Source organism: Helianthus annuus, chromosome 8 (assembly GCF_002127325.2).
Source record: "Helianthus annuus cultivar XRQ/B chromosome 8, HanXRQr2.0-SUNRISE, whole genome shotgun sequence".
Taxonomy (NCBI): domain Eukaryota; kingdom Viridiplantae; phylum Streptophyta; class Magnoliopsida; order Asterales; family Asteraceae; genus Helianthus; species Helianthus annuus.
The window spans coordinates 53,496,806-53,518,322 of record NC_035440.2 but is presented as its reverse complement, the minus strand read 5'-3'; the positions used below and the strand labels follow the sequence as shown (position 1 = coordinate 53,518,322).

Here is a 21,517-nt window from a genome sequence, read left to right as displayed (position 1 = left end):
ATCTATTCAGACAAAGACTTTCCCATTAAGAATGTGAATCAATCCTTAATCAGCAAAGTTTTTGAAAACTCGACAAGTAAGTTTTTGAGAAAGACAGGACCACGTGTTACAGTTACACAGTGTCCTCCTATTCCAAAGGCTGAAATTCGAAAACAATATGGCAATCAAAAATTACCAACAGAAAAAAGGCAGCCAAATCATACCAAACCTAAAGGAAAATCACCGACTCAGGGTCAGAAGAAACAGACCCAAAAGAAAAACAAGAATGTGAACTTTGTGAAATCCAAGGGAACGGACAAAATCGAAACTTTTGAGAACAAATCTAACTTAGATTTTGTTAAACAAGCAACAGTGTTGAAAAGAAATGAACCAGACTGTTCAAAACCTAGTACCTCAGGATCACAAAATTCATCATCGGTAAGACGATCACATGATACTTCGGGGATTGTTGACCGAAGATCATGTTTTGAATGTGGTACAATTGGACACATAATTCGGAATTGTCCATATCTTCATAAGTTGAAAGCAAAGGTTGATGATCCCTGTGAACAAAATCATGCCGCCCAAGAGAATGGAAAAGGCAAACAGGGCGAAAACAAGAAAAAGGATCGGAAGATAAACCTAGTGAAATCAAGAGTGACTGATACGTTTGAAAACAAATCCAACAAGGATTCTGTTAAACAAAGTAAAATTTTGAAAAGAAACAGTCAAAACAACTATACACAACAAACAAACGGTTGTGATGTAGGACCAAGTACCTCAAGATCACGAAGTTCATCATCCAGCTATTGTAGTTATGATACTCCGAGGTTTGTTGAGCGGAGATCATGCTTTGAATGTTGTGAGTATGGACACATCATTAAGAATTGTCCATATCTCACCAAGGGAAAGTCAAAAGTTGATGCCCCCCATGGTAACAATTACTATAAACGATCTGTTTCACCAAAACAGGACCCTTATCTTGTTAAACAATGAGAAAAGAAACAGAAAAAGAAACAAAGAAAAGAAATTGAAAAGGTTTTAAAACCGGAGGTCATCCAAACAAAATCTGTTAAATCGGATGTTAAACATGAAAAACAGAAACAGATTTGGATACCAAAACCGGTAACTGTTTCAGGGGGAGCTACATCAATTCCGAATCATCGGGAAATGGATGTTACAATTCTCGATGATGACGGACGACCCAAGTCTGTGAAGGCTTGGGTCCCCCTCTCCAACTAATCTCTAAATGGGTGTGCAGGATGTTCCAGGATGAACTATTGATAGTCTTAGGATTGTTGATAGTGGAGCGTCCATGCACAAGATTGGCGACATAAGGCTCCGAAATATTGTTACAAACTAGGAGAATGTTGTTGCCATTGATGGAGAGAGAGGAAAGAAAAAGAAAAAGAAGAAGAAGATGTTGGTGAAAGAATGTGGTTGAATGAAGTTGCAAAATTCGACCAAATGAAGAACGTGCCAAAATTTGGTTGTTATGGTTTTTGATCGGGTCCTCAGGAAAGATTCCAATGAAATGTACGCACATGCAGAACGTCTGAAGTTCAAAATCAACAAAATGGACGTGTAGTGTACATTTCGTCGCGGTGTGATTGAAGAAAATGTGTTTGTTGAACGAACTACACCGGATGTGCGAATGTCTTGGCGTGGATTGAACAACCGCACACTACTTCTCAAGAGGAAGACAAAGACCTTCGCTGGTGCAATGTGGAAGACCAGCCGGAACCAAAGGTTTTTGATCTTGTTGCTGTGAAGAGATTTCTCAGTAGCTACAAAAATCGGCTTTGAAGTCCACACCGGGTGGATATCCAGTTTTGGAGAGCACTCAGGTTCCTTGCAATGCACGAAGCAGTTGCAGGATACGGTTTTGAATTCCTAATCTCTCCTATACTTGTCGATATTTAAGCTGCTTTATGTATTATATCATCTCGTACAGCACTCTGTGGCCTGACACGTTGATCTCGAATATCACCTCACACGTGATCGTTTCAATATGAAACTCATCAATGTTGTCATGGTCCACACCGATGACCAACGTGCCGACCTTTTTATCAAAGCATTTGACAAACCTAGATTTGACTTTTTATTATTGGTAAACGGCATTAAGGTCAAGCAAGAGTAAAACCAACATCGGAAAATCATTTTTGTAAATATCTTTGTGTTTTTAATTTGTCTTAGTTTATTGATTTTAGGGGGAGTAAATCCAAAAATCTGAAAATCCAAAAACATCGAAAAATTTCAAAAACACAAAAACAATAGAAAAACAAAAATGAGTTTCCTGGCGAGCAAAAGAGAAAATGATAGTACATCAGTGGTCTATCCAAACCTCTTTAAACCTTAAATGAAAAACGATAAGCAGCTCTATATAAGATGTATCGGTAGGCTCACAATCATTTTAAAGTGTGCAGGGTGATATAAACTTAAACTGACTGAAGACCAGGTGGGAACCATTCATTGGCATATGGTCTTAGTACCAAAATTTCGTTTGAGAGATTGCCGAGGTTCTGAGATATTCGGTCTTTATGCTGCTTATCATCTGGGTATCATGGTTGTATCTTTTACCGAAAAATAACGGGGACGCAAGTCTAGATCTTCCATTATACTATACATACGTGTACATATTACATACTGCATTCGACCTCAATAAGTGATCAACAATCACATGTCCATATCAAATAAGTGATAATATATCACATTTATCCGGGAGTCAAGTTCGTCTCTCTGCTGTACGAAAGTACTGACCTGTTCACGGACTTGCTCCTGTGCCCTCATGCATATGAAAATCAAGTTCCTCATCAATAAGTGATTCTATCACATAGGGCTTGTTTTCAAATCAAAATAAGTGAGAATCTCACATCATATACGGTCAAACAGATGATAATCGGTATACTCACCGGTAAGATGAACCCTCGTGCATACCTTGATACGGGAATGTGTCGTGATGTGGATGAACACCGGTCGGTAAGTATAAATCATACCTTAACGTATCCCCTCGCCATGATTACATCTGATAAGTTGAGCTTAAGTGGACAACAATACCGATAATTGTTATAGGATGCTTATCTTAATGTTAACTAATTGAACAACAAGAGCGTTTTGCCATGACCGTACACTGATATGATTCTTTTACCCTCGAAACTCGCAAAAAGAATGTCTGTATATATTTATTTACTGCTTTCAGTCTTTACATTTCGAAATATTCAAATATACCAAAAAGATTTTAGGTATGTTTTAATATAAACTTTATAAAAGCCAAAAAGATTTTATTTCTATTTTATTTTCGATCGTACGATGTTGGATCTCGAGTCTTCGTTACCTGAAACCTGAACGAAAACCAAATTGACTAAATCTTCATAAACGGTCGAAATTTGCAAGTTTTGAAAGTTAGAAACTAAAACTGACAAATTTACTAAACTTTCAAACTGTCGGACGGTGTTTGATTGAAACATGGTCATTCGTGTGTCATTTGTTTATGCTAACTATATTCCAAGCAGTTGTTCTCATTACGCGTTTAGATTTCTTGCATGTGCAGATTCTAAAGGCAAGGAGAACATAGTCGATGACAAGCTTCGGAATGAAGACACGACGTGAAGGCACTCAAGTGATGAAAATGATCGAGTTGCCGCTGACCATCATCAACACCACAAGGATCTCAAGCATTGAAGATCAAGTCATTCACGAGCATAACTCAAGGGGGAGCTTATGTTAAGGGGGAGTTTGTCAACACACTTCCTTCCTACATGATACGGGTAGTTTGTTGATACACTCTCTGCTTTCAAGACGTGAAAACTTTGAAGATCCTCCGACATTGAAGACTTGAAAGGACATCAGAGTCTTGAAGACATAAAGATCAAAAGATGATCAAGATCGAGACAAAGCTACAGCCAAGGGGGAGTTTGTTGGTGCACTTGTGTCTGTACTTTGTCTGTATTCGGTCACGATGTAAAACGATGTCTTTGTTAGTCTTGTAAGTTTGACCAAGTCAACCATCCTCCTGGTTTGACTTGGACAAACAGTTAGAATATGAGTGTAATATGTCTGTGTCGAAGGTTGGGTCATCGAAGGATCGTGTCTATCCTTCGATGAGCTCGAAACATGTCCTTCGATGGATGCAGATGGACCTCGAAGGATATACCATCCTTCGAGGTATATGTGGATCCTTCGATGGCTGTATGATCGAAAGATGATGTTTCGATCAGTAATCCTGATCCTTCGACCAGATGATCTGTGCTGGGTATATAAACCCATGCAGTGTGTTCATTTTATTTTAGACACTTGAAAACACTTGGAGAGACACTCAAGACAGACAGAAAGATACGAGAGATAGAGAGAGTATTCTGTCAAGAACACACACACACACTTAGAGAGTTTGCAAAACAGATTTGTAAACATTGAGCTTGTAACCGAACCTTTCATACGTATTAATACAAGTGGTGTTAATCGGTGAACTTTGTGTGTCTTGTGTTTGTGCTTGTTTCATCTCGGTTTGCACTCTAGCTTGGATTCCGCACTTGCTAGTGTGTTTCACATAACAAGGTTAAGGTTTGACCTCATCCTCCGAGGGACCTACAGCCGCTAATAGTGGGTATTTCTTGTAGTGTTAGTTGATGGTCTACCCGACATTCTTCTCTCTTTTGGAGGAAGTGGTTTAATGTAAGATGTTACCTTCCACATCTTGTTTCCATTTAACAGTTTCATATAAGTTTCATATAGTGCTTGTAGCTATCCTTGACCTTCTCTACCTTGAACCAATCACTTACATATTCCTTCGGGTCATTGTTGATGTAGTATATATAAGTTATTGCATGAAAAAATGGTAATCTAGATATTTGCCACAATCTACAACTACATTTTCTATTATCTAGATCCACTTGAGAGCCTCAATTCCATCCCGTACCACAAACACATTGTCGTCACTTGAGATAACTATCAATTTCCTGAATATAAACATAAAAAACTAGTTAAAAAAACAGCATAAAAAAGCAGCAAAACAACTCATTAGAAAAACTAACAGAAAACAACCATAAACAGTAAAAAAACAGTCATAAACAACAAAAAGCAACCCAAAACATCACAAAAAGTATTGACTTTCCTTGATTCTTTTGACCATCCTCATATCATGGTCCTTATAGCTAGGCATACAAACATTACCTTCCCATTTCATTGATATTTTACTCATTTCGTAGTTCCTTTACATAATAAACATTCTACTCTCTTCCAACATTTTAATAACTGCATTTTTTTCTTGCATTCATATCAGTTTCAGAGAACGCCCTATATGATTGTAGATCTGGATGATTGTACGTCTCAATGCTAATAGATTTTATTTTATCCGAAATAGAGACAAATTCGTGTTCAAGAGTTGTTTTGGATGCTGCCAAAAAAAGAAAAAAAAATCTAAATTCCACCCCTTTATGTTTCTTCTTGAAATTAGCATATATATGCCTTGCACATTGCCTATCTTCGACATTAGGAAGTAAATCTTTTACAACTTCTACAAGTCCCTGAATATACAAAAAGATATAAGTAAATAATATATAATTAAAAACAATGATTACATAAGTTGAACATTTATAACTTATGTTGATCAGATATAAATGTAAGACCCCTGTGATCACTTATGCCAATATCATCTTCTAAGCATTCAATGAACCACTTCTAGTTGTCTTTTTCTCTACTTCCACAAGAGCCCTAGATATAGGATATTTCTAGTTATCTGTTTCTGACCTGTTGTTGCTAAAAGTTCCCCTTTGCATAATCCTTTTAAAAATATTCCATCTCAGCCTACGACCTTCCTGTATGCAACCCACCCTTCTTTTAAAGCGTTAAAACATACATAGATCCTACTGTACACATTACTTCCACCTGGCGTACCGTGATTGGATCTTAAAATCTCATGTGCATAATCCCATATCCGTGCATAGTGTTCTTTCAACCCGCCCTCTATTTCGAACATTACCGTAGATTTTGCTCGATAACACTGACCTCTCCTTACTTTAACCATGTAGTCACACAATATATCCTGTTGCATTTATCTTATTCTAAACAAAGGTCTAGCAATGAGTTGTCTAAGGTACATCTTTGTAATCCATGAGGCTATCACTAGGGAGCCTAAACTGTACAATTGTGATTATGATTAAGGCTTTTGGTCTAAAAGAAATTTCTCACTTTGCATCTAAGATGCCACCATAATCTAACGGACAAGAATAACCAACATCTTTGTTTTCACATACAACTAAGAGCCTTTTTATTTCATTTTCTTAAGAGTAGATTACAAATTTTGTCCTTTATGTTTACACCGAATTGTAGGCGCTGTCCTTTAGTGCAAAAGTTGACAAGTTTTGTCCTTAATGTTCCAAAATCTTGCACATTATGTCCTTTAGCCCAAACCCAGTTAGATTTTTTGGTTAAATTTGGTCATGTGCCTTGCACATGAGGGCATTCTTGTCATTTCATATTTTCAAGGACTATTTTGTAAAGAAATTTTATGCAGGGGCTATTCTGTAATAAACTTAAAAATAAAAATTATATAAATTCCCACTCTCTCTCTTGATCTGAAACTCATTCCCTCTCTCTTCTCTTTCTTTCTCTAACAACAGGTTGGCCACCATTCTTTGTGGCGGTTCACAGCGACACACCGCCTTACCAGTGGTGGAGGTGGTCGTGGTGTTAGGTGACGCGAAAGGTTTCCCACTCTGGCTCTCTCGCTCTCTCTTTTCTTTCTCTCTCTCTAAAAACAAGTTGGCCACTTTGTGTGGCGGCGGTGCACCGGAAGGAGGTAGCGGTGGTGTTAGGTGATGGCGGGTGGTTGTGGTAGTGGGTTAGGGGCGGCGGTTAGTGAAGGGGTGGTTGTGGTGGTGGGTTCGGTGTGGCGATTGAGGTGGTGTATTTGGCGTTTGCAGGTGGTGGTGTTCGGAGACTCGATGGCCGAAATAGATTTTTTGGGTTTTTTAGGTTTTGGGGATTTTTTGTTTTGGCCGGAACAGATGTTGCATATTGTAAAATGGGTTCTGGTTCCTCTTGCAGCTGATCTTTGAGGGGGTTTATAAGAGAGTCCCAGGATTCGACCTAACCTGTGATTTTTTTTCTCTTGATCAACAATGTTTGTTGGGGGGTTTTTGATATTTTTGGTTTTGAGGAAATTTGGGGGGTTTTGATTTGGCATTTAGGTTTTTGATTTTGGGGGTTTTTGATGCACGTAGCACTAAATGTGGAGGTGGAGGGTGGTGGAGGTGGAGGTGGAGGGTGGTGGTGGTGGAGGTTATATATATAGTTAAAATAATAATAATATTTTAAATTATTTTGTTTTATTTTTTAAATACTATTAAATAAATGAGGTAAAAAGACTAAAATGCCCTTGAGTGACCTGATTTAACCAAAAAATCTAACTGGGTTTGGGTTAAAGGACATAACGTGCAAGATTTTGGAACATTAAGGACAAAACTTGTCAACTTTTGCGCTAAAGGACAGCGTCTGCAATTTGGTGTAAACATAAAGGACAAAACTTGTAATTTACTCTTTTCTTTATAACTTAACATATATCCATTTACTTCTCCATAACTACATATAGCGAACATCAATTGTGTAGGACTTTCTTGTTGTCTGGTATAGAGAATAATCTCTGATTTGGGTTTGAATTGTATTGTACCAAAAAATAGGGTTACACAAAGGTGGTGTTTATATAGAACACCATATTACACACTAGCCTCTATACTATCTATTTTCTTCTTTCCGACACTCCCCCTCAAGTTGAGTAGTAGGGTCACCAATACTTAACTTGCTTAAACAGCTACTGAAAGCGTTTCCGTTGACTGCTTTTGTGAGAATATCTGCGAGTTGGTCCTTTGATGAAATATACGGGGGCTCTATGATCCTTTCCTCTAGTTTTTCCTTGATGAAATGTCGATCTACCTCCACGTGTTTTATTCGATCATGTTGAACTGGGTTTTCTGAGAGTTGTATTGCAGGTGTATTGTCATACATAATTTTACCGGGTGCCCTTTGGGAGAAACCAATGTCTTCTAGAAGCTTCCTGATCCAAAGAACTTCGCTTAACCCTCGAGCTATGCCTCTAAACTCTGCTTCTGCACTCGACAGAGCGACCACCTTCTGTTTCTTACTTCTCTAGGTGACAAGGTTTCCACCAACTAAGGAGAAGTACCCTGATGTTGAACTTCGGTTTCCTTTATCTCCTATCCAGTCTGCATCAGTGTAGAGATCAACATTTATATGTCCATTTGTTTTGAACAACACTCCATGGCCTGCAGTTCCCTTGAGATACCTTAGAATTCACTAAGAACCTTCCGTGTGGGCAACTTGTGGTTGGTGCATGAACTGACTTACCACTCCAACAGCATAAGCTATATCAGGGCAAGTGTGAGAGAGATAAATTAAGTTGCCCACAAGCCGTTGATACCTTTCTTTGTCTGCAAGCTCTCCATTAATTTCCATGTGAAGATTGTGGTTCACCACCATTGGCGTATCTGCTGGTTTACAATCAATCAACCCAGTTTCCGCCAGGAGATCAAGGACATACTTCTTTTGGCAGATGAAAATCCCTCGTTTAGACCTGAGAACTTCTATCCCAAGGAAATACTTGAGATTCCCAAGGTCTTTCATTTCAAACTTTGAAAACAAATTATTTTTCAGTTGTGCTATTTCTTCCACATTATTTTCGGTAACGATCATGTTGTCTACATATATGATCAACCAAGTTACGAGGCCGTTTCTTCTCTTGAGGAACAGAGTATGATCAGCGTTACTTTGGTAAAACCCTTATTCTTTTATGGCCAAGGTGAACTTTCCAAACCATGCCCGAGGAGACTGTTTTAGCCCGTATAGAGATTTTTTCAACCGACAAACTTCCCCATCTTTAAAACCCCCTGAAAAACCTAGAGGTGCTTCCATGTAGACTTCTTCGGTTAGGTCTCCATGGAGAAATGCGTTTGTAACATCAAACTGAAGGAGGGGCCAATCCTTATTGGCTGCCTTGGAGAAGAGGACTCTGATGGTGTCCATTTTTGCAACCAGAGAAAATGTCTTAGAGTAATCGATCCCATACGTCTAAGTGTACCCTTTGGCTACAAGCCGAGCTTTGTATCTTCCAATGGAACCATCTGGTTTATATTTAATTGAATACACCCACCGGCAACCAACTGTTTTCTTTCCTATTGGGAGAATGCACTTTTCCCACGTATGGTTTTTCATAAGAGCGTGCATCTTCGTTTCCATTGCTTCTTTCGAGTTCTTCTTACCTCGCGCTTCCTTTACAGAACCAGGTATTTGTTCGGAGTATAGTGAGGTGACAAATGCTTTCGCACTGTTAGATAAGTTCCCATTAACCATATTAGCTACAGGATACCGTGAATTTCTGGTTTCCCTCTCTAGGGAATACCGTTTTGGAGGGACCCCTCTATTCACTCTAGGAGGGAGAGGGTATCTTCCGGTTGTCTCTGGTGCAACTGGTTCAACATGTTCAATGACTGGTTAAACCTGTTCCACGACTGGTTCAACCTGTTCCACATCTGGTTCAACATGTCTTGTAGGTTCCGATGTTATCGGTTCTATGTGTTCCCCTGTTGTCTCATAGTTATAAAACGCAGGACATTCAGGGTTCTCAGTATTTCTTACCTTTGGTATCACGTTGGATGGACTTTCTTCAGTGGTACTGTGCTTCGCAGATTGTGCGGCTGTGTTTGAAGGACTCGAAGTACTGTGATGGTTTTCTGTTGTTACTTCTTCAGATAAGGGAAGTTGAGTTAGCCAACTCAGAGTGTCTATACGTTCATTCTCCCCCTGACCACTAAGTTGGGTGTTATAAAAGTATTTTGTTTCAAGAAAGTCAACATTCATTGTGGTGAACATTTGATGAGTTTTTGGATTATAGCACCGGTAACCTATTTGATCAATCCCATAGTCGACAAATACACATTTCGCAGCACATGGGCCAAGCTTGTTTCGGTTAGTTTTGGGTATGTGGACAAATGTTGTACACCCGAAGATTTGAGGTTCAAGTGTAAGAGGATGTGGAATATTGGCAGACTTAGATAGAAAATCTAAGGGAGTCTTAAATTTAAGAGCTTTGGTGGGAAGTTGATTTAGGAGATATACGGAGGTTGCAACTGCCTCCGGCCAGAAAGATTTAGGTACCTGAGATTCAATTAAAAGGGCTCGAGTCATTTCAAGAATAATACGGTTTTTCCGTTCGGAAACACCGTTTTGTTCACGGGTATGAGAACAAGAGGTTTGATGAATTAATCCTTTGGTTTTAAAGAATTGTTTCATGGATGTATTGACAAATTCCCCCCATTGTAGGATCGATGGATTTGGATTTGGGTTTGGAATTGAGTGTGAATTATAGTATAAAACGTGATAAATTTCTCGTAAACGTCGGCTTTGTTTTTTAAAAAATATACCCATGTCATGCGAGTGCAATCATCCACGAATAGTAGAAAGTACCGAAGACCCTGCCCCCCATCACAAGAACAGGAGCCCACACATCAGAATGGATTAGTGGAAAAGGGGAAGCCACTTTCGTATTGCTAGGTTTAAATGGTTGTCGATGGCTTTTAGCACGAAAACAAGTTTCACATTTTTTTTACCATTTGAAGGAAAGAGTTTTGGAAACAGAAGATGTGAATAACCGGTGGATGGGTGTCCCAAACGCCTATGCCATAGCCAGGCTTCCCGGTTTTCAGTTCCATGTGCCAACATCACAGTACCCTGTTGAGCCACTTTATCCACATAGTACAATCCTTGGCGCTCAATACCACGTCCAATAATCACACCCGTCCTAATATCTTGTAGGAGGCAAAAGGTAGGATGCATTAGTACCGTGCAATTTAGTTCTTTGGTAATATGGCTAATTGAAAGCGGTTTGTGTGATAATGGTGGAACATAAAGACAATTTGATAATTTCATAGTTGGTGAACTTTCAATTGTTCCTCCTCCTTTCACTTGCATTGTTCCGTTGTTTGCGGTATGGATTTGAGTTTTTTAAGGATTGGTCATTAACCGTATGTCCAATGGTTCAAACGTCATGGTTGTCAATTGCACCAGAATCAAATATCCATGAACAGTTCTTTTCATGATTATTGCCATGATTGATTTTTTTTTTTGATTTTTTTGATTTTTTTATTTTTCTTGATTTTTTTTATTTTTTTTATTTGTTTTTGATTTTTTTGATTCTTTTTTGTAAATACGCGGTCTTTACGGGCAAAACAGCTAACCTGCGTATTTAATAAATACGCTGGACACTTGAACTCACGTTCAAGATTTATCAATTATGCCGGAGACAAATATGCTGGGCAACTTAAATCCGTCAGAGTAACAACGCAAAGAAAACGTTGTCTTACCGGCGTATTTATCAAATACGCTAGGTAACTTGAACTCGTGTACAAGATTTAAAAAAAAACAATTACTCTGCTTAGAGCCTGCCGGGCGTATATATCAAATAAAAAAAGGGTGTGGGTATCAAATATGCTAGGGCAGGGGATCAAATACGCTAGGGCGTATTTATCAAAAGAAAACGGCGGCTGGGCTTAGGGTTCTCCAGATCCAAACATCCAAAACCAAACAAATCTTCAGGTTTGATCGACTGAATTAAGATCTGACTTGGCGGAATTTCGTGGCAGCGGATTTGGGATGAAGGTTTTAGGGTTTGTTGGTTACAAAGAGGCGGCGACAGATCTGGTTTGTTTAAAATTAGGGTTTGCTGAAACTTGGGGTTTTGCTGAATGGATTCGCCGGAACCATGACAGAACCATGTCGGATCAGAGTTGCACAGCGGTGTTGATTGGACCGATTCACCGAAAATAGTGGCGACTGGCTAGGAGTTTTATATGGCAAACGTGAATCGGATCGAACAATGTTTTCTGGCAAACATGAAACGGATCAGAAATCGCCGGAGGAATAGTGTCGGATCAGATCTGAAAACAAATCTTTTAGTGGTGGCCGAATAGTATTGTTAGGGTTCAAAGAACAATAACAAGATATTGGATAACAATAGAATGGATTTTGGGAATTTGATTTTTGTGTTGATTTTAGGTTTTTTCTGGCTTGATTTTGGTGTTGTTGTGATTGATTGTAGACGATGAACAAGGTGTTTCATGGATCAAAAACTATGCTCTGATACCATGTTGTCTGGTATAGAGAATAATCTCTGATTTGGGTTTGAATTGTATTGAAGAATTGTATTGTACCAAAAAATAGGGTTACACAAAGGTGGTATTTATATAGAACACCATATTACACACTAGCCTATATACTATCTATTTTCTTCTTTCCAACATTTCATACCTATCCCTAAGAATTGGCTGCATGTCTCATGAATTGGAAATACTTTCCCTATTGCAACGTGTTGTGTACTTTCGTTATCTTCGTCGATGTTTATATCATTGTCACCCTCAACTAAAGTCTTGCCAACATTGGTGTCAACATCATTACCATAATGAGGTAGTGTATTCTCGTAACAAAGTTTTTTTTTTTAAAATGGATCATCATTTGTGCTATTTAAAATATAATCAAAATCTTCATCTTCAAGGTCTAATGGCAACGAATTTGACAATTCCTCTTCTTCAGTACTTGCTTCATAAGTAGCATCACTAAAATCATCATCTTCATCATTCGAGTATGACTCCATTCTATAAAAGCATGCATATAATCCATAATTAAAAAACTCACTGAAATCAGATGGGATACAAGCTTAGAAGTAATATTTATGTATATGATATCTCCAGAGAAAAACTAATAAATATCATAGTAAGTAAAATCAATGTCTCGTTATCTGTTACGTTTACTTCTATCTATTGTAACATCTATTTGTATTTGTTTATTACTCACTTTGTGTCTATCGTTAACGTGGATCCACTGGCTGACTGGTTCCCGCGTCTTGGGTTGAACTAGGTATCATCACCATTAGTTAGATTCGCTCTTTGGGGCTTGAAGCACACATTGTTTCATTACCGTTGTGTCGTATTTTCACAGTTGGTTGAATGATTATTGTTATTGTTGAATTGTTATGGATGTATCTAATAATTAGTTGCATGTCAAATCATTTTGATTAAAAATAATAATATAGCAGAATGTTTTATTTGGAATATATTATTGTTCTATCCTAAGGGTTAACTCCTCCAAACAGGGCTCCATGGGATCCAACGCTATATCTACTCATGAAAAAGGGATGAGCTCCTAGGTTATATCGCTCAATAGGAAACAAGGCACTATACCTTTCTGTATAAAGGGTGAGTTCCTAAAACAATACAACTCTATGGACTCAAAGACTAGAAATATAAAACAACTCCATGAAAGAGCGTAACTACCTCACGCTAAATTTTCTTCATAGGCTAGGAGCTTATAAAAATCAGCCTATGTACAATATACCACGATGGCAAAGATAAAACGTCGACTAGAAAAGAGGTAGGACAACAACAAATTGCATCGGTTCTTTTCTAAAGAATTAAAGTCAAGTGACTGCAACATTTAGCCTCAATTTAATACATAAAGACATTGCAAGAAAGAAAGAAAATAGTCAAAGGGAAGCTAAGACATGAGCTCCCCCACATTCGGTACCAAATACAAGTTTAAAAGTCAATTAGATGCCATAAACAGAGAAAAAGAAAAACAACTCAAAAACACAAGTATGAAACATAAAGGGAAGCTATTCACCCCCAAAAGGGCAGCTTCCATCTCATCAGTAGATTAGAGTTCATACATGCTAAAAAAAGCCCTCACAAGGCACAAACAACCACAAACACCTTCAACGAAGGTTTAAATTATTCAAATTACAACCACAAAAGATAGTAAGAAAGCTAGTTAAGCTGACCCCGAGCCACTAGCACCCTCATCGAAAGCAATCTTGTTCTGGGGAAGGTCGTCGTATAAGCCCTCTGGATCATCAAGGCTTCATCATCAGCAACAAGAGGAGCCGGCTCACCCCTCACAAAGGACAATGAGGGAGCATCGATAGGAATGGACACAGAGGATACCGGTTCAGGCTCCTCGGAAACCTTCAACTTCTTTGAAGAAGGACCAGCATCTCCACCTTCCTCATCACTGGTCTCAAACAAGGCTCACTTAACAGAAGCCACATAAATCAACTATTCGCATAACTCCTTGTTAAGACCTTCCGGTTCCTAAGCTCCCAGCTCAGCAACAGGGCGGTCAACCATCTGGGACAAGGCTTCCACATACGGATAGGACAAAACCTCCATCCTCTTCATGACACTCACAAAATCAGGTAGTGAGCCAGGCTTGAAAGCAAGAAGCTTCTCTATTGCCTCCCCACAGGAAGCAACACCAACTCCTACAATAAGGCTTGTATGACGGCCGTGAGCCATTGCCTTAGTGTATATACCTGCAAGATGAACATTAAACTCTTGATAATGGAGGATGCATGTCACAAAGCGGTGAATGCCAATCCCAGTCAGCCATTTCTTTTCTTCCTTCAGCTACTCTACTTGTTGCTCAGCTCTTTCATAACTACTTCATCGGCAACCCTTTCCTTCCTATACTTGGCCCTCTCCATCCCAAACTTAGCTTTCTCCTTGGCAAGTTGATTGTTGAAATCAGATAGCTTCCTCGCATAGATTTCAACCTTCTTCATTTCCTCATTCATCTTGGCTTGGGAAGCTAGCAGTTGACCTTCAAGCTCATTCACTCTAGCCTGAAAAGCAGCCAAATCTTCTTGAGAGGTCTTGAACTCCGACTCTTTATCCTTCAAGGAGGCAGCAAGCTCATCAATCCGGCCAACAGAAGCAACCCAGCGCTCAACACTGTCAGGAAGGGAAGTGATAAGACGGGTAACTTGAGTAATAACCCGGTAGGCAGCATCTTCATCCGATAACATTGACAAGGATTCTTTCTCAGCAGGCATGGCCATTTTCTTTAGCATTTCATGACAAACAACACTACTCTTGGTAGTGTCAGAAGAACGAAACTACCACTGGGGCACAAATATGGGAGACACAGCCCCCAACAAGACCCTTCCCCTTGTCAACAATAGTTTTCTCCTTCACAACCTTCTCCACCTTCTCCTTCACCCTCTCAACCTTCTCCTTCTCCTCCACATATTTTCCATCACCCTTCACAACCTTTGCTTTCTCAACCTCACAAGAAGCCCCTTCCCCCAAGGAAGCAGGCTTAGAAGATTCCCCTTGCTTTTCTTCTTGGAAACATGTTTCGATGGCTTTAAATAGTTAACTCCCACTACCAAAGCTTGAATGGGTCTCTTAGGAACATTCCTTTTGCTTTCATTTAACTTCTTTAAAACAGTAGACATCACCAGACTAGAAGCACCACCTGCTCCGCCAAAGGCTTCCGGAATAACCTCTTTCTTCACCAACTTTATCCCAGTAACAAAAGCTATAACATTAGCATCATCATCATCACCACTATCAATAGAGATAGGGTCAGAGGATTGGGAAACATCAATAACAGAAGTAGTTCCTCTGGTTGACCTTAGAACAGGGGCATGTAGCTTCTTAACAAAGGAGCCATCCATAATCGGTTAAAGGGGAACATTTTCCAAATCCCCAGCAGTTCGAACATGTTCAGTACGCCAAACTTTGGATGGACCACCCTTAGGAATCTTTCTTTGCTCAATCTCGACAGCTGATGGATCATCATGAAGGATGTAATCCAAAGCACTCATCTCTACAAAAAAAAAATACGAAAATAATAAGAATTATTGAACAATGCACAAGGACATGGGAAACATAAAAAAACATACCCTTCCGTTTAACACAAAAGATGGGTTCAAAATCAGAATCAACCCAATCCTGACTAATACCCAAAACCATGAGAATATCCTTCGGATAAGCCCTTAGCTTTGTACGGGAAGCATGAAGTTTGAGGAGCAACCCCTGCTCAAGTTCATGGACTTACAGCTCTTTTTCATTCAAACCCTCGGCAAACTTACGAGGGGTAATGGTAAAAGGAAGCAACCAGTTATAAATGAAAAAGAACTGTTTTCCAGGCATGAGTGTGACCAATAGTAGTAGAGATAAAGGCAGCCTCACACTAAGTTTTCTTAATGTTGTACCAGTCCCCAGTCCCCATTTCGAGCGAGACAGAAAAAACGACGGAATATCAACAAAGAGGGCTCATAGCTTAACTCATGACAAAGAATTTCAAAGTGCATTATACGAGCAATACCAACAGGAGCCAATTGACCTAGAGAAAGGCGGTAGTATTTCAACACTTCTAAAAAGAAATTGGTAAAAGGGTAACACAAGTTCGGTTAATCGAGATCCACACAGAATTGATCAATCTCCGACTGGGTAAGTTTCGAAAATTGGACGTGTATATCATTGGTATTAGAACCCATTTGAAATGCAAAGAAAGCAAGAGACAACTTAACAGGTTTATAAAGAGAAATCACCGAAAAATTCCACTGGAAAAACTATCGGATTGAAGAGAGAACCCAACAAAAAAGAAAAGTAAAGGAACAAATAAAGGAGACGAGCGGTTATAAAGAAGTTACAAAATACAAAATTTCAAATCCTAAACAAAAAAGGACAGGTGAAGGGTGGGGATGTAACTGCCAACAGTGGCAGCCTAGGGTAACGAAGACCTCCCCTGCGGCGCTGTCCCATCAATCACCTTAGGGCCGCCTGGACATGCAAGTGGGATTTAAATGTAAAAGCAACACATGATGAAATCAAAAAACCTTATAATAAAGGGCCAATGGTAGATTAATAGCTCCCGATGGGAATCCCATAGCCGCAAAATATATACCTCATGCTTCTAGTTCCCCCGTTTGATGATCTTTGATGATCTGAAAGTCTTTTCTTTTTAGAAAAAAACTTACAAAACATCAAACACCACAAAAAAGAAGCACGACCAAGGCAACTGATAACTTTTTGTCCAAAAGAAAGGGAATAAATAAAAACCCCTAGACTAAGAGTTATAAGCACACCGATACTTACAACATCAATACTCATGACAGGGGGGCTGATGTCATGGGTACTTAGAAATCGCTTTCAACAAAGCTAAGGTTAATAACAATCGTGCATAAGCAACAAAGAATAATAAACATAAACTGAAAATAAGAAGCTGAAAGTCGCAAGCTGAAAGCTCCCGATGAGAAGCTTACACGCCAATAGCTGGACACTCGAAGCTAAAGTTACTGTACACCATTGCAAATTGAACTCAGCAGGTTAATGTGATTAGACTTCTCCCTAAAACACATAAAGGTGACCTCGAGACACACAAATCTGAATTTTACCCAAAGAGGCAACGCTAATCATGCAAACAACGTCAAGGGAGGATAAGCTTACCAAGACAAGAAGGTGTGGACTGGCACAAGGCTCCCTTGGGCAAAGCAATCTGTGTATAAAAGGGGAGTCTTGTTCACCCTAAAGTTGGTTTACTTCTCTCGCAGTCACTCTCATTTCTTATCCTCTACAATTTCGCTAAGACTCTAAAAAACCACCGACTGATTCTCACTTTGGTGTCCAATCGCAGGAGGTCACCTCTCGCGTTAAGGCTAATGGTGTTTTTTGATTGCATATTCCGACCAAGGAGCTGTCTTTTGGAGTTGATTCTGGACTTTCCCCCTGCCATACTCTTGTTGCTTTAACACCTTACAAAATCTCCCGGTAACTTTTTGTAGGTACAACCGCAAAAGGCACTAAGTCACTTGACGAAGATACAACAGTAACGCCACTATATATGATTTATAAGAGTTTTGATAAAAATTTTGAGTTTTGAGAGATCAGAGAGTGTTTCTTGAGTGTTGTGACTCAACCGTATATTTATGCTAACACATGCCAAGGAAATGGTATAAATGGTCATCAAACGGAGATATAAATATATGTTTTTTACATGACGCAAATTCGTTTCCATACCAGTTTCAACTTTCAACCAAACTAGTTTCATTCGACGGACACAATCGGTTTAAAACAGATTTCACCAAAATCGGTTTCAATGTGCACATCTGCAAATTCATTCCAGAAAACTTCATTTGAAGCACTAGCCCCAAAATTAATCTTGATCACAAAGGAAAATGGATCCCCCTCAAACTGAGAATATCAGAACTTCACCAACATGGGTCCGGATAAGTGCTTGGAAATTTGTTGAGAAGTTTGCGACACCCAATTTGTGTATCATGGTTTTCTATAGGTAGTTCTGATTTTGTCGAGCAGCTTCTGCAAATTTCAAGTAAAACAGAGGTAAGAACTCCATTTGCCAATCTAAGATTTGCTCTTTGATCTTTTGTGTTGTTGAGTTTTCTTGCAATGTGATTTCCTTTTCTTGATTTTCAAAATCAGATTTACAATTATCACTTATGTAATTTGCCCGTAATTTGCCCAGATGATTGGAATGAAACAATTATCACTTTTCATCAATTTTTTTTTTTTTAAATGTAGATCGTTACTGCTGTTCTTGAATTTATTTTTGTAATGTTCGAATAACTGTTGTTCTTGTATTTTATAGTGGTTCTGATGTTTCTGTTGATTGTTAGTATCCTGATGACCTGATGTTGAACAATAATCGCATAGTTGTGAGCAATTTACAAAAAAAATCTGGAAGAACAATAGCCGGAGATGAGCATCGACCTGCGGTGAGAATATTAATCAGAAACTGTTGCCAGTAGAAGTTTACTCTGATATGATGTTAAGATCAAGGTATGTGTATAGTGATCTCACTGGTATCAAAATGTCATAAAATACAAAATGTAAAATGTTAATATCAAGGTATGTATATTGGAGTATATATGAAAAGGGAACATAGATGTACAACTCAAACTAATTTCTTTAACAGAAATGTACAACTAAAAATTCACTGCATAACAACTCAAAATTAACAGCTGCATACAACATAAAATATATGTAAAAGTAGAATGGTGTTTTTATCTAGTTAAACTAGACTAGTTTTGTTAACTAAACAACACCGAGGAATGAAGTAGGGTTGGGAGGCACTGGTATTTTGACGGTCCCTTCAAGCATCAACACCACTCTCTTCATTGAAGGGCGGAGAGATGGCTCCTCTTGGACACACCAGAGCCCGATTTTGACCATTTGTTCGAGTCTCCCCTTTTCTACATCCTCATCATAATCTACCAGTTTTAACAGTTGATTTGCTTCGTAGCACTCGTACACCCATTCTTCAAGAATAGCTTCATTGTCAGGAAGATTGTTGTCTACGTTCCTCCGACAGCATAAGATATTGAAAAGAACAATTCCAAAACTATAGACATCCACCTTAACTGTTATCGGTAGCCTCTTGTGCCATTCAGGGGCAACATAACCCCTTGTTCCTCTGATCATGGTGGACGTTTTGGTTTGATCATGTTCAAGTAGCTTAGCCAAGCCAAAATCAGAAATCTTCGCACATCCGAACTCGTCCATGAGGATATTTTGAGGCTTAATGTCACAGTGAATTATAGGGTGTTCGCATTCTTCATGTAGGTAAAGGATGCCATGAGCTATATCAACTGCAATTTTGATTCTTTCCGTCCAACATGGTTTTGGCTTGCTTTCTTCGGGTGCGAATAGTATATCTGCAAGTGATCCTTGGCTCATATGCTCCAAAACCAGCAGCCTTTCAGGACCTTCACAACAATAACCGAGCAGTTTTGCTAGGTTACGGTGATGTGTTCTCCCGATCACTTTCATTTCGGTTTGAAATTCCCGTTCCCCTTGTGCCAGTTCTTGTTTCAATTTCTTCACCGCCACAGGTCTCATCGAGCTCTCTATGATACCTTTGTAAACTACCCCAAATGATCCGCTACCCAATTCTTCTTTAAAACCATCGGTGATTTTCTCTAAAGCAGCATAAGAAAATGCCTTAGGTCCCATGTCCTCGAATAATTGGACATTTAGATTCTCAGATATCTTTTTGTATGCCCAAGCTTGAGCTCGATACAAAATTATTCCAGCAATTAACAAAACAATTACCGAAAATGAGACAAGTGAAACACCAATAACCATGACCTCCTTTTGTCGCACTTTCTTGAGATGAATCGCTTGATTAGTTGGATTCGTTCTATTATCTTCAGAAGATTTGTATACTTTAATCAACCCAACTTTTTGCTCGATATCAATTATTTCAATGTATCTTATTGGGAGCCTCTGAAACCTGCATTCTTGTTCGGTGAACAGTGCGACCTCGCAGTTGCAGTCAGTTAAGCAAGCCGATGAACACTCTTCTTGGGTTGAGGCTTTCGGTATGACATACGTGCTTTCGTCCCATCGAACATTATCCAAATTAGTCATCTGAATTCTGGTCTCTACATCTGGATTCTTGCAGCTTTCTATAGTGTAAGCTCTCCTGCAACCCAAACTCGAACGCTCTTCATTGATGAATTCAAAGCCCGGAATACATCGACATGTGGCAGCATCGTTCATGACCACACAATACCCATTAACGCCACAAAGACCCTTCCCTATACACTTGTTTGTCGTTTCTGCCCATTTGACAGATCCACTCTTGCTTGTGTTACTTAGATCATGATGATACAGTCGAAAAATTCCATCTAGATCAAGCTTCATGCGATAAAGTGAATCTTTTGTTGGGTATCCTTTTTGTGTAAAATTCAAGATAAAAAAAGTAGAATTTTTTAGTAGATACAGAAAACCATTGGAATCAAGATTTAGTGTCACGTTAGGACCATCTTCACCCGTGTTGGATTGCCAGTACACATTTGGGAATTGCACAAGGTTCCCATCGGTTTGCATACTGAGCTGGAACACACCAATTGACTGGTCAGTCTCCGAGACACCTGAATACAAACTTTGGCCAGGTAGGAGACGTTGTCCAGGCAAAAGAGTGTCTGTCGGGTGGTCAAAGGTTTGCCAAAGTACCGTCCCAGTGGATTCATAGAGCACAAAGTTGCCGGTGTCTTGCATGGAAGCAAAAGAAGCACCACCAGTATCAAATATATTGATTTGTTGACCCTGTGTTTGTTCGACAGTGAGCCTTCCATCAGATGTGAATCTCAAAGTAGCATTATTTGAGAGTGGAAGGTCGTTACGACTAGCCGTCCAGACGACCGTCCTTTCTGGAATTCCAGCAATATATATACCAACGGCGTATCCGTCGGTTTGTGGGTAGAAACCGAAGGCGAATAATCCCGATGGCGACAACCAAGAGGTGGTGGCACCGGTAGGCTTTAAAGAAGAACCTCTGGTTACATTGGATTGGGATTTTGCTGTACTAATGGCAAGGGAAATAGTGCACACAAAGGCAATAAAGCTCGCCATATGTGATAGGGAAGTCTCCATTATTTTATTGTGTTTGATCTTTTTTATTTATAAGCAAAAAGAAGCAAACGGAAGTCTTATATCAGTTTTTAGTATCCGTGTGGGAAGGGTTTATATCATTTCTTAGTAACCGTGTGGGGAAGGTTGGCCCGTTGGGTATGATTATTGTGTCGCGTAATTAACTTTATATTACTACATAGATATAGTTTTTCATTTTTTCAGACAATTAATTGATAGTTTCAGGTCAAATTTTCTGTTCCTATGTCACAACTTTATTTTTGTTGTTTACATAACTATAAGGATCTGCATGGTTTCAT

At 39.1% G+C, this 21,517-nt stretch overlaps 2 protein-coding genes across 2 annotated transcripts; both read right to left on the bottom strand.

The window, feature by feature from the left end:
* Positions 1–8,121: 8,121 nt before the first annotated feature.
* Positions 8,122–8,685, bottom strand: LOC118480964 (uncharacterized mitochondrial protein AtMg00810-like). Its single transcript, XM_035975992.1, has 2 exons — positions 8,298–8,685; positions 8,122–8,198 (listed from the first exon to the last, which is right to left on the bottom strand). The coding sequence occupies exons 1-2, from the start codon at positions 8,683–8,685 to the stop codon at positions 8,122–8,124; spliced, it is 465 nt and encodes a 154-aa protein (XP_035831885.1).
* Positions 8,686–18,703: 10,018 nt separating this feature from the next.
* Positions 18,704–21,269, bottom strand: LOC118481126 (G-type lectin S-receptor-like serine/threonine-protein kinase LECRK1). The gene has a single exon (XM_035976276.1). The coding sequence runs from the start codon at positions 21,219–21,221 to the stop codon at positions 18,879–18,881; it is 2,343 nt and encodes a 780-aa protein (XP_035832169.1). The 5' UTR covers positions 21,222–21,269; the 3' UTR covers positions 18,704–18,878.
* Positions 21,270–21,517: the final 248 nt, after the last annotated feature.

What these genes read in the sequence shown, in the direction of transcription:
- LOC118480964 (XM_035975992.1), bottom strand. Translation starts at nt 8,685, where the DNA reads ATGATCGTTACCGAAAATAATGTGGAAGAAATAGCACAACTGAAAAAT. An exon ending in ACAAGTTGCCCACACGGAAG is followed by an intron (nt 8,199 to 8,297) that starts GTTCTTAGTGAA and finishes ACACTGATGCAG; the next exon opens with ACTGGATAGGAGATAAAGGA.
- LOC118481126 (XM_035976276.1), bottom strand. Translation starts at nt 21,221, where the DNA reads ATGGAGACTTCCCTATCACATATGGCGAGCTTTATTGCCTTTGTGTGC.